Source organism: Larimichthys crocea, chromosome XIV (assembly GCF_000972845.2).
Source record: "Larimichthys crocea isolate SSNF chromosome XIV, L_crocea_2.0, whole genome shotgun sequence".
NCBI lineage: Eukaryota > Metazoa > Chordata > Actinopteri > Sciaenidae > Larimichthys > Larimichthys crocea.
Window position 1 is genome coordinate 6,776,111 of NC_040024.1, and position 11,033 is coordinate 6,787,143.

General features: G+C 39.3%; 3 protein-coding genes and 1 long non-coding RNA gene across 6 annotated transcripts in view; 1 reads left to right on the top strand and 3 right to left on the bottom strand.

Annotated features, from left to right (window-relative positions):
• LOC104935020 (butyrophilin-like protein 2) overlaps positions 1-710 on the bottom strand; it is a gene marked incomplete at its 3' end in the record, with an annotated part of 550,859 nt that extends 550,149 nt beyond the window's left edge. The window contains exon 1 of the mRNA XM_027288162.1: positions 605-710. The remainder of the gene's footprint in view (positions 1-604) is intronic.
• LOC104935135 (V-set domain-containing T-cell activation inhibitor 1) overlaps positions 1-11,033 on the top strand; it is a 592,626-nt gene that overhangs the window by 235,948 nt on the left and 345,645 nt on the right. The window lies entirely within an intron of this gene.
• The window catches only part of LOC109139696 (putative selection and upkeep of intraepithelial T-cells protein 1 homolog), a 20,784-nt gene that overhangs the window by 4,745 nt on the left and 5,006 nt on the right, over positions 1-11,033 (bottom strand). The window contains exons 2-7 of one of the 3 annotated variants that reach the window (XM_027287629.1): positions 10,262-10,358; positions 9,700-10,041; positions 9,346-9,621; positions 9,144-9,239; positions 8,733-8,843; positions 2,772-3,270 (exon numbers count right to left, since the gene is read on the bottom strand). In XM_027287629.1, the coding sequence (XP_027143430.1) occupies positions 8,743-8,843; positions 9,144-9,239; positions 9,346-9,621; positions 9,700-10,041; positions 10,262-10,349 (903 nt within the window). In that variant the 5' untranslated portion in view covers positions 10,350-10,358 and the 3' untranslated portion in view covers positions 2,772-3,270; positions 8,733-8,742. Of the gene's footprint in view, positions 1-2,771; positions 3,271-8,577; positions 8,844-9,143; positions 9,240-9,345; positions 9,622-9,699; positions 10,042-10,261; positions 10,359-11,033 lie in introns of those variants that run through there. The other 2 variants (XM_027287630.1, XM_027287628.1) reach the window with 2 other exon arrangements.
• Positions 2,911-3,958, bottom strand: LOC113747587 (uncharacterized). Its single transcript, XR_003463712.1, has 3 exons — positions 3,917-3,958; positions 3,697-3,810; positions 2,911-3,398 (listed from the first exon to the last, which is right to left on the bottom strand). It is a non-coding gene; the product is annotated as an uncharacterized LOC113747587 (long non-coding RNA).

An 11,033-nucleotide genomic window follows, 5' to 3' on the forward strand; every position in this document is an offset into this window, starting at 1 on the left:
TATATATGTCTGTGTATATATGTCTGTGTATATATGTCTGTGTATATATGTCTATGCTGGGATCACTCAGCGGTAACTTCGCGCATGCGCGATTCATTTGCAGTTTGGTAGAGTAAAGTAACATTTCCTGCTCTGAAGCAGCTGGGAGGAGCTGAACTATGTGAGTCACAGTTTGCAACAACAACAGAAAGACTTAACAAGCTGCTTCTCAACTTCATGTGGAAACACAGAATGTGAAGAAATCTGTTTTAATGAATGAATAAAAATGGTGGGCTTAATTATCTAGATTTCCTCACCCTTAACAACACCTTCAAGATAAACTGGCTGAAACATTTTTCCATATTCTGACACATTCTATCAAAACTGGGTGGACTCAACTTTTTAAGCTCTAACTATAATATTGATAAAATTCTGAATAAAATGTCAGCCTTTCACCGGCAATCATAATTTTTCACCTCAAAATTATTATTTATGGAACATCAAGGACAGCGACGCTGTGTGTCTGCAAAGGTGACGGATCATATATATATATATATATGATATATATATATATGATATATATGATGTCTGATATATGACTCCGCAGTCACAGAAGAAGTCTTACCGTCGCAACCGTCGTAGCGACGCAAAAATTTATTCATAATCCATGTTTCAGGTCATCAACCTATTATAACTATAAGTTACTTCCTGCTGCACAGTTAAAGTTGATACATGACAGCGATGATGTCGTTGTTATTTTCATACCCTAAATATGGTGCTCGGTGCTCGGTGCTCGACTCCCTGCTCCGTTCAGTGATGCAGAAAAAGTCTCTTCCAGTATAAAGTGTCCAAACAGTCCGAGCTGTCTCCAGTCTTTAGTCTTTTTGTCTCCAGTCTTCAGTCTTTGTGTCGTCTTGACGATCAGAAGAATAAAAACATATTATTGTTACCGTATGAACCGAAAGTAAACAGCTGCACAGTTACAACATTAAAATAGAAACCACACCCACCATCACGTTGGCTTGGTCACACAATGCCTGTGTGTGTGTGTGTGAGATCACTGGGCTGGATCTTTGGCTGCTGCATGCTGGACTCCTGGAAAGTTCAGAGCAGATCAACAGTTAACATCGGTGTTAATGGAGACTGGGGTTCGGATCCAATGAGGGAGAAACTTGATGGGAAATGGGTCACAAGACATTTCTGGAGAAGGGCTGAGGACATGGAACTGTTGGAATGATTCTTTCATTTTAACACCTGAATTATTCTTATTATTTATTTGTTGACAGATGTAAACACAACCTTGACTTATCACCTACAGAAGCTGATGTAGCAAATAAGTTAGTAATCTTTTAACTACTAACATCCAGAAGAGAATTCATTCATTCAGAGTCCTGTTGTTGACCGCCTGACAGATAGATAGATAGATAGATAGATAGATAGATAGATTTTATTTATCCCAAGCTGGGAAATTACAGTGCAGCAGCAGCAAAAAATATAAAGAACAAACTATACATAATAAAATATCAAAATATCAATAGTAAATCAAATATATTGTATATACAGCAGATTGGCAGTGTTGATTTGGTGCAAAGTAAGAAAGGAGAAATGCGCAGTGACTGTAAATTATGACCTTTACAAACATGAACATTATGAGTTTTTAGCTGTTATTATACAGTGTGAATGTAAATGTAAGTTTAATATTCATTACTCATAAGACATTTTGAACAGTTCATACCTGTAGACGTTCAGCAGAGTCCTTGCTGCTTTGCCAAGGTCACCTCTGTGTCCACACACACTTTTTAAACAGCTTGACGCACAAAAAGTCTCTTCCAGTATAAAGTTCTGTAAAGTGTCCAAACAGTCCGAGATGTCTCCAGTCTTTGTGTCTTTGTGTCATCTTGACGATCAGAGGAATAAAAACAGGTTTTAATGTAACCGGACAGTTTCTATGAACTGACTGACTGACTGTACAGCCGCTTTGCTTTTGCGGAACATACGCAACAGCTTGAAGTACATGCCCACAAACTGCATGTGGGGAGTGGCGACTGAACGGGAAGACGTCAACGCGTTGTTCAACTTTCTTGTGACGGAGGTTCTGCCTGTCAGAAAGAAGAGATCAGAAAAAGTTTTTTTTTTTTTACACATACAAGGAATTTGTTTTGGTGTTGGTGCATGTCAGACATTGCTAAATATAAGAAGGAAATATTATTGTTACAATGAAGTTTAATACTTTTATTTGAGCCAAGAACAGCCTTCACATTTTAATTTCATTTCCTCTTGAAAAATAGTCATCCATTGTGACTGTCAAAGTTCAGCTAAAGTTACATGCAGAGTTATTTTACATGTATTAACAAAACCCGACACTCTTTGTCTCAACCAAAGATCTTTGAAAAGTTCTTTGGAATTAGTTTTACTCATTTGTGCTGTGCAGATTTTAACAAATAGGAGGGGAAACATTATAGGAGAGTTATTTACCTTTACAGTTACAGTTAATTCATTGTTTTGCTGCATGCTGCCACCTACAGTAGGCTTTAGGAATGTCCAAAGCACTGTGGTACATTAGTGTGTGTGTACCAGAAATATATATGAAGAAATATATATGAAGATATGTGAGAAATAGACAAGTAAAAGATTTTACAGGTTCTTGAATGGACACATGATCACGATGATGACGCTACTGTATTAAAATCTGACTGCAGTACTCGTTTCTAACCGCTAGATGTCAGTGTTACACATAAAGTCACATGTTGTTTCTTTAAAGAAGAGAGAATGAGCCAATAAATTGATTTCAGTCTCATGAAATAAACTTTTAATTGATCATTCTGATCAGTGATTAAGTTGATTATAACCTGAATGACTTGAAAAGGATTTGGAGTTCAGCACAGAAGAAGTTGGCAGCATTCACTCTGCAACATTAAACAGACCAACATGTATAAACACAAGAATTTATTAAGACAATAAAAGCATGTATACACATTATCAAACATACACTGTACATGTAAACATAAATACGTCTTATTTACACTCTCAGTTAGCGGTGTGCTAACCAGAGAGGAAAATATCTAAAAATATCTACATGAAGTTTATGAAATCAGTAAAAATGAATTCTCAGCTCCAGGACTGTGGGGCGTGTCCTCTGGAGGCACTATTAAAGTAACGTTATTCATCCAGGAAAAATGCATCTGCGGTACTTTGATGGCAGAGCTAACACCTGAGTGCAAACAAGAATAATAACAAGCAAACAGAGAACCACAGAATACTTTGACACCGTCATGGTGGATCAACTGTAACCTCTACATGCATTTTCTCTGATTCCGATGATTGATGATCAGTATGTTGAACTTCATACTTCATGTCCAGTTGCTCATCTTGTTCGGGCACTGTTAACATTCTTAAAGTTCTCAGTTTCCTCTTGATCCCTGTGTGTCAACAGAAGAAGAAATCAGTTTAAATTCACTGTGTTCATGTGGTTTTACTAAATATCCAACACTCGAGTGTTTAAACCTCTGCACCACATTTTACATTTCACATTCTGTTTCAGAGTTTACAGGAATATTTTCACATTAAATCATGAACATGTTTGAACAATCATGAACATCATGAACATTGTTCTATATAATCTGTTGATGCTTTGGAATTAGCTGCAACATCACAACAGCCAATGAAGACCTCTGACAGCAACTCCACATGAAAAAGGAAAATGAAGACGACACTTACAGAAACATCTCACTGTGGGAACAATGACCAGCAGCAGCAAAACAAGAGTGATGATGATGATGATGATGAAGATGATCTCAGTCTGATTCAAAGACTGAACTGTGAAGAAATCACCTGAAATGAAACAACACAGAACAGAACGACATTTTTTAATCAAACTCGACCTCAACTGTTAAAAAACAGAAACAATATGTTGAATTTATTTTGAACTCTTTATAACCTGGAACATAGAAGTGTGTCTCTCTGGTCTGGGTGATGTTCTCTGTTGTGGCTCTCACAGGTAAGTTGGTCGCTCTTCTCCCACAGTCAATCTTCTGCTGACAGTATAGAGGTCATCAGGACCTCTGACTGTCTCTGTAGGTCCAGCAGAGAGGAGGTTTCCCTCAGCGTCCCGCCAGAACACCTCAGGCCGGGATACCAGCCTTTAGCCTCACACTGTTAAAACCACCTCTCTGCCTCTGATGGAGACAAACTCTATGACGGGCGTGGAGACGACACCTGATGACCAGAGAGAGGAATATAACATACGTCCACTGATTTGTATCAAACTGCTCGTGGCAGCAAGTCTGACTTACAACACTGAGTGGGATGGCGCTTCCTTCTGCATTGATGGAAGATAAAGATATTTCCTGCATCAGAAAGTTTCACTCTGAAAATTTTCAGGGAGACGTTTCCGTTCTCCATTCATCCACAAACAGAGCGGTGCGATTCTTAAAAGATGGATTTTTATCTTCAAAGTAAGACGATTATGTTCCAAAATGGATTACTTTGGTTTCAAAACCAGGTCTGGTCCATATCACGGTCTCTGAATCTGCATTGATGGGAGGTTCAAGGTGACATGTTAGAATGACATCATCACCAGCAGGGCCACGACTGTTGATGTGGAACAAATTAACTCTGCTTGCTCTGCAAGGAAACAAGAAACAGAAACAAACAAATGAACAACAGTGAAAAGTAGAGAAGGAGAGCGCCGTGCTTCTCCAGATAACGACTCATTTTTATTTATCAAGTCTTTTGTCTCCTGTGAAGTTTCAGTCGAAGAGTTTTGAGCGAAATGTCTCAACAAACGTTGGTGAATTGCCATCGATGTGTTCTGGAGTGTTTTTGTGTTGAAATTACACTCCAACAGACTGAAGAACCATGAAGATGAAAACACTGCAGGTCCTGAAGGAAGTCCATCACTGGGCTGGATTTTGGCTGCAGCATGCTGGACTCCTGGAAAGTTTCAGAGCAGATCAAAGTTAACATCTGATTCTGCCGACCTAAAACGTGGAACATGGTAAAAACATGAAGAACATTGGAGATTTGAAAGATGAAGACAGTTTAGAGCCAAAGAAGGACCCAGACCTCAATGTTTCTCTATATTAGCAATTTAGCAGTTTCCCTCGAGATTAATTTAAAATCACTTCCAGTGAATTAAAACAAGAAAATAAAGTCATGAGTAATAATCAGAAAACATGATTGGAAATAAACATTGTAACATTCTTATGGACGCTGTCAGATTGTGACAGAGATCCTGACCCACATGGTAAACAACTACAACAGACAGGTCAGGAACATACCTGTAAACAAGTTAAAACCTGCCAGTCATCACTGACTTTGATCTCAGCTTTGACTTTCGGTCTAACAGAAGCTTGCTCAGCTCCGGTTATTAGCAAAACTCAGCTGCTGGTCTGTTTGAGGTGGGCGGCAGTAGCTCAGTCCATGGGATTTGTTTGGGAACCGGAGGGTGGCTGTCACAGTTCCGCATGGACCAATATAGGTAGAAGGTGGACTGGTAGCTGGAGAGGTGCCAGTTCACCTCCTGGGCACTGCAAGGACCAATCACCCCCAATACTCTCAGGGGGGCTGCCCATCACTCCACATCTCCTCCCAAAAAAATTGCCTTGTACTGCATGTGGTGTGTATCTGGGTAAAATGCATGTAAAATAAAACTATAGAGTGTAAAAAAGAATTTCCCCGTCCGGGCATTAATAAAGTATATCTTCTTTGGTGAAGAGCAGAAAGAGAGCACATACACAGATCAGTGATCAGAATCGGTAACAAGACTTGAACTCCCAACAAAATAAAAACACCCTGGGATCACTCAGCGGTAAACTTCGCGCATGCGCGATTCATTTGCAGTTTGGTAAGTAAGTAACATTTCCTGCTGTGAAGCAGCTGGGAGGAGCTGAATTGTGAGCACAGTTTGCAAACCACAAACAGAAAGACGTTGCTCTACGAGTCTAAATTCTCTCGAACTGAGACAAAGTCACAAAGTTTCATCAACTGTGTTTTCTACACTGAGTTCAAAAAGAACTCTGGGAACTCATCAACAACTTTAGTCATGATCAGGGACGTCACTAGGTTTAGAAACTGGGTGGCTTAGCCCATAGAGGAAAAAGTTATTGCGCGCTACGCGCGCGCCGAAAGTTTTTTCAGAGCACCATTAAAGCTTTGTCAATCAATTGATAATCTAAGACGATGACGCCTCCATACACCTTCAGCTGCTTTACCAGCTAAACAACACCAGTTAAATTGTGCAAATTAGGGATGTAAATCATTAAAAAAAATTAAATAAAGCAAAAATGCTGTAAGTATAAATCGCGATTAATCTAATCAATAAATGTATCAATAAATGAAATGGCATTTCTGAGACTGAAGCTAATTAATGGATTTTAATGTATAAAGTGATCAAATTATGTAGAATAAACTCAGATAAAGTATATGAAATTCATCATGTTTATTGGCTTAAAGGTGCACAAGGCACAGTGCAAACAGAAAAAAGCAGAATGAGGAAATATACTGACGAGTGCCACACTCCTGTAGTGTAGACTGGGTGTTTTGCTTGAGGTGATATGTGAAAGTCGTGTTACTGCTTCTGTGGAATTTAAATTCGGCTTTGCAAACTGTGCAATTGCCTTGTTTTGTCCAACGAGCCGTCGGGCAACTTTTTAAATGAATTTCCCCCTAAAAGTCCGTCTTATCCATCTCTACACCACACGCCTCCTTTAAGTTAGGATAGATCATAGACATATAGGCACAGACTCTCCTTTAGTTAGGATAGATCATAGACATATATGACAGACTCTCCTTAGTTAGGATAGATCATAGACATATAGCACAGACTCTCCTTAGTTAGGATAGATCATAGACATATGCACAGACTCTCTTTAGTTAGGAGATCATAGACATATATGCACAGACTCTCTTTATTAGGATAGATCATAGACATATATGCACAGACCTCCTTTAGTTAGGATAGATCATAGACATATATACATAGACTCTCCTTTTTTAGGATAGATCATAGACATATATGCACAGACTCACAACTCCTCTTAGTTTAGGATAATCATAGACTATATGCACAGACTCCTTTAGTTAGGATAGACATAGACATATATACACAGACTCTCCTTTAGTTAGGAGAATCATAGACATATATGCACAGACTCTCCTTAGTTAGGATAATCATAGACATATATACATAGATGCCCTCATTGAGCAGGTTGGTCCCGTTGCTGCGATACGTTACGTGCCGCCATATTGGATGTGGCAGATCTGCCCGTAGAAACTAAAAACAAGCAGGGCCGGTTTTAGCTATGGACAATGTGGGCGACCGCCCAGGGCGCAGTCTCCGTGAGGGCTTTAAGTTAATGCCCTTATAGCAACCATTATCACACACACACTAAGCGGCCGTGCTTTCTCCAGATAACGACATCATTTCTTTATTTATCAAGTCTTTTGGTCTCCTGTTGAAGTTTCAGTCGAGTTTTGAGTGAAATGTCTCAACAAACTGTTGGTGAATTTGCCATCGATGTGGTTACTTGGTTGTTTTGCGTTATTACCTCCAACAGACTGAAGAACCATGAAGATGAAAACCACCCAAAACACATGCAGGTCCCTGAAGGACAGTCCATCACTTTTTTTTTTTTACACATACAGGAATTTGTTTTTGTGTTGGTGCACGTCCAGACATCTCTAAATATAAGAGGAAATATTATGTTACAATAAGTTTAATACTTTTATTTGAGCCAAGAACAGCCTTCACATTTTAATTTCATTTCCCTTGAAAAATAGTCATCCAGTGTGACTGTCAAAGTTCAGCTAAAGTACATGCAGAGTTATTTTACATGTATAACAAACCCGACACTCTGTTGTCCCAACCAAAGATCTTTGAAAGTTCTTGGAATTTGACTCATGTGCGCGCAGATTTAACAAATAGAGTGGAAACATTAGAGGAGAGTTTATTTACTTTACAGTTACAGTTAATTCATTGTTTTGCTGCATGCTGCCACCTACAGTAGGCTTAGGAATGTCCAAAGCACGTGGACAGTAGGTGTGGTGGGTACCAGAAATAATGAAGAAATATATATGAAGATATGTGAGAAATAGACAAATAAAAGATTTACAGGTTCTTGAATGAACACATGATCACGATAATGACGCTACTGGTATTAAAATCTGACTGCAAACCGTTTCTAACCGCTAGATGTCAGTGTACACTAAAGTCACATGGTGTTTCTTTAAAGAAGAGAGGATGAGCCAATAAATGTGATTTCAGTCCATGAAAAAAACTTTAATTGACATCGGATCAGTGATAGTTGATTATAACGGAATGACTTGAAAAAGGATTTGGAGTTCAGCACGGAAGAAGTTGGCAGCATTCACTCTGCAACATTAACAGACCAACATGTATAAACACAAGAATTTAGACAATAAAGCATGTATACACATTATCAAACATACACGGTACATGAAACAATAAATACGTCTATTCACTGCTCAGTTAGCGGTGGTGCTGACCAAGAGAGGAAAATATCTAAAAATATCTACATGAAGTTTATGAAATCAGTAAAAATGAATTGATCTCAGCTCCAGGACTGTGGGGCGCGTCCTCTGGAGGCACTATTAAAGTAACGTTATTCATCCAGGAAAAATGCATTTGCAGTACTTTGATGGCAGAGCTAACACCTGAGTGCAAACAAGAATAATAACAAGCAAACACAGAACCACAGAATACTTTGACACCGTCATGGTGAATAAACTGTAACCTGATTCTGATTATTGATGATCAATATGTACAACTTCATACTTCATGTCCAGTTGCTTATCTTGTTTGGGCACCGTTAACATCCTTAAAGTTTCCCGTCCGATCTTGCTGCCTGTGTGTCAACAGAAGAAGAAATCAGTTTAAATTCACTGTGTTCATGTGGTTTTACTAAATATCCAACACTCGAGTGTTTAAACCTCTGCACCACATTTTACATTTCACATTCTGTTTCAGAGTTTACAGGAATATTTTCACATTAAATCATGAACATGTTTGAACAATCATGAACATCATGAACATTGTTCTATATAATCTGTTGATGCTTTGGAATTAGCTGCAACATATCACAACAGCCAATGAAGAGCTCTGACAGCAACTCCACATGAAAAAGGAAAATGAAGACGACACTTACAAAAATATTTCACTGTGAGAACAATGAACAGCAGCAAAACAAGAGTGATGAAGACGATGATGATGATCTCAGTCTGACTCAAAGTGAAGAAATGATCTGAAATAAAACAACACAGAACAGAACGACATTTTTTAATCAAACTCGACCTCAACTGTTAAAAAACAGAAACAATATGTTGAATTTATTTTGAACTCTTTATAACCTGAAACATAGAAGTGTGTCTCTCTGGTCTGGGTGATGTTCTTCTGTTGGACTCTACAGGTGAATTTGTCGCTTTTCTCCACAGTCAATCTTCTGCTGACAGTATAGAGGTCATCAGGACCTCTGACTGTCTCTGTAGGTCCAGCAGAGAGGAGGTTTCCCTCACCGCCCAGCCAGAACACCTCAGGCTCTGGATACCAGCCTTTAGCCTCACACTGTAAAACCACCTCTCTGCTCTGATTGGAGACAAACTCTATGACGGGCCTGGAGACGACACCTGATGACCAGAGAGGAGGAATTATAACATACGTCACTGATTTGTATCAAACTGCTCGTGGCAGCAAGTCTGACTTACCAACACTGAGTTGGATGGACGCTTCCATCTGCATTGAATCCAAGATACAAAAATATTTTCCTGCATCAGAAAGTTTCACTCTGAAGATTTTCATGGAGACGTTTCCGTTCTTCAGTTCATCCACAAACAGAGCGGTGCGATTCTTAAAAGATGGATTTTGACTCCAGGACACAAGTCGTCCATCTTTGTGATGATGGATGTACTTTGTGTCTACATCAGGTCTGGTCCATATCACAGTCTTTGAACTGACATCAGTGGGAGGTTCAAGGTGACATGGTAGAATGACATCATCACCAGCCAGGGCCACGATTGGTTGATGTGAACAAATTAACTCTGCTTGCTCTGCAAGGAAACAAGAAACAGAAACAAACATGAACAACAGTGAAAAGTAGAGAAGGTGAGAGCGGCCGTGCTTTCTCCAGATAACGACATCATTTCTTTATTTATCAAGTCTTTTGTCTCCTGTGAAGTTTCAGTCGAAGAGTTTTGAGTGAAATGTCTCAACAACTGTTGGTGAATTTGCACATCGATGTGTTACTGGAGTGTTTTGTGTTGAAATTACCTCCAACAGACTGAAGAACCATGAAGATGAAAACACTGCAGGTCCTGAAGGACAGTCCATCACTGGGCTGGATCTTTGGCTGCAGCATGCTGGACTCCTGGAAAGTTCAGAGCAGATCAACAGTTAACATCAGGATACTTAAAGATTCTTGAATCTTGAATTTCATTTAAAATCATTTCCAGTGAATCAAAACACAGAAAATAAAGTCATGAGTAATAATCAGAAAACATGATTGGAAATAAACATTGTAACATTCTTATTGACGCTGTCAGATTGTGACAGAGATCCTGACCCACAGTGTATCAACTACAAACAGACAGGGTCAGGAACATTACCTGTAAACAAGTTAAAAATCTGCGAGTCATCACTGACTTTGATCTCAGCTTTGACTTTCTGGTCTAACAAGAATCTTGCTCAGCTCTGGTTATTACAAAACTCAGCTGCTGGTCTGTTGAGGTGGGCGGCAGTAGCTCAGTCCATAGGGATTTGGCTTGGGAACCGGAGGGTGGCTGGTTCAAGTTCCGTATGGACCAAATATAGAAGGTGGACTGGTAGCTGGAGAGGTGCCAGTTCACCTCCTGGGCACTGCAAGGCACCAATCACCCCAACTACTCTCAGGGGGGCTGCCCATCACTCCACCATCTCTCTCCAAAAAAATTGCCTTGTACTGCATGTGTGTGTATCTGGGTTACAATTAGTGCTGTCAAAATTAACGCGTTAATTTTGTTGATTAATTTTAAAGAATTAACGCGTTAAAAAAAATTAACGCAAT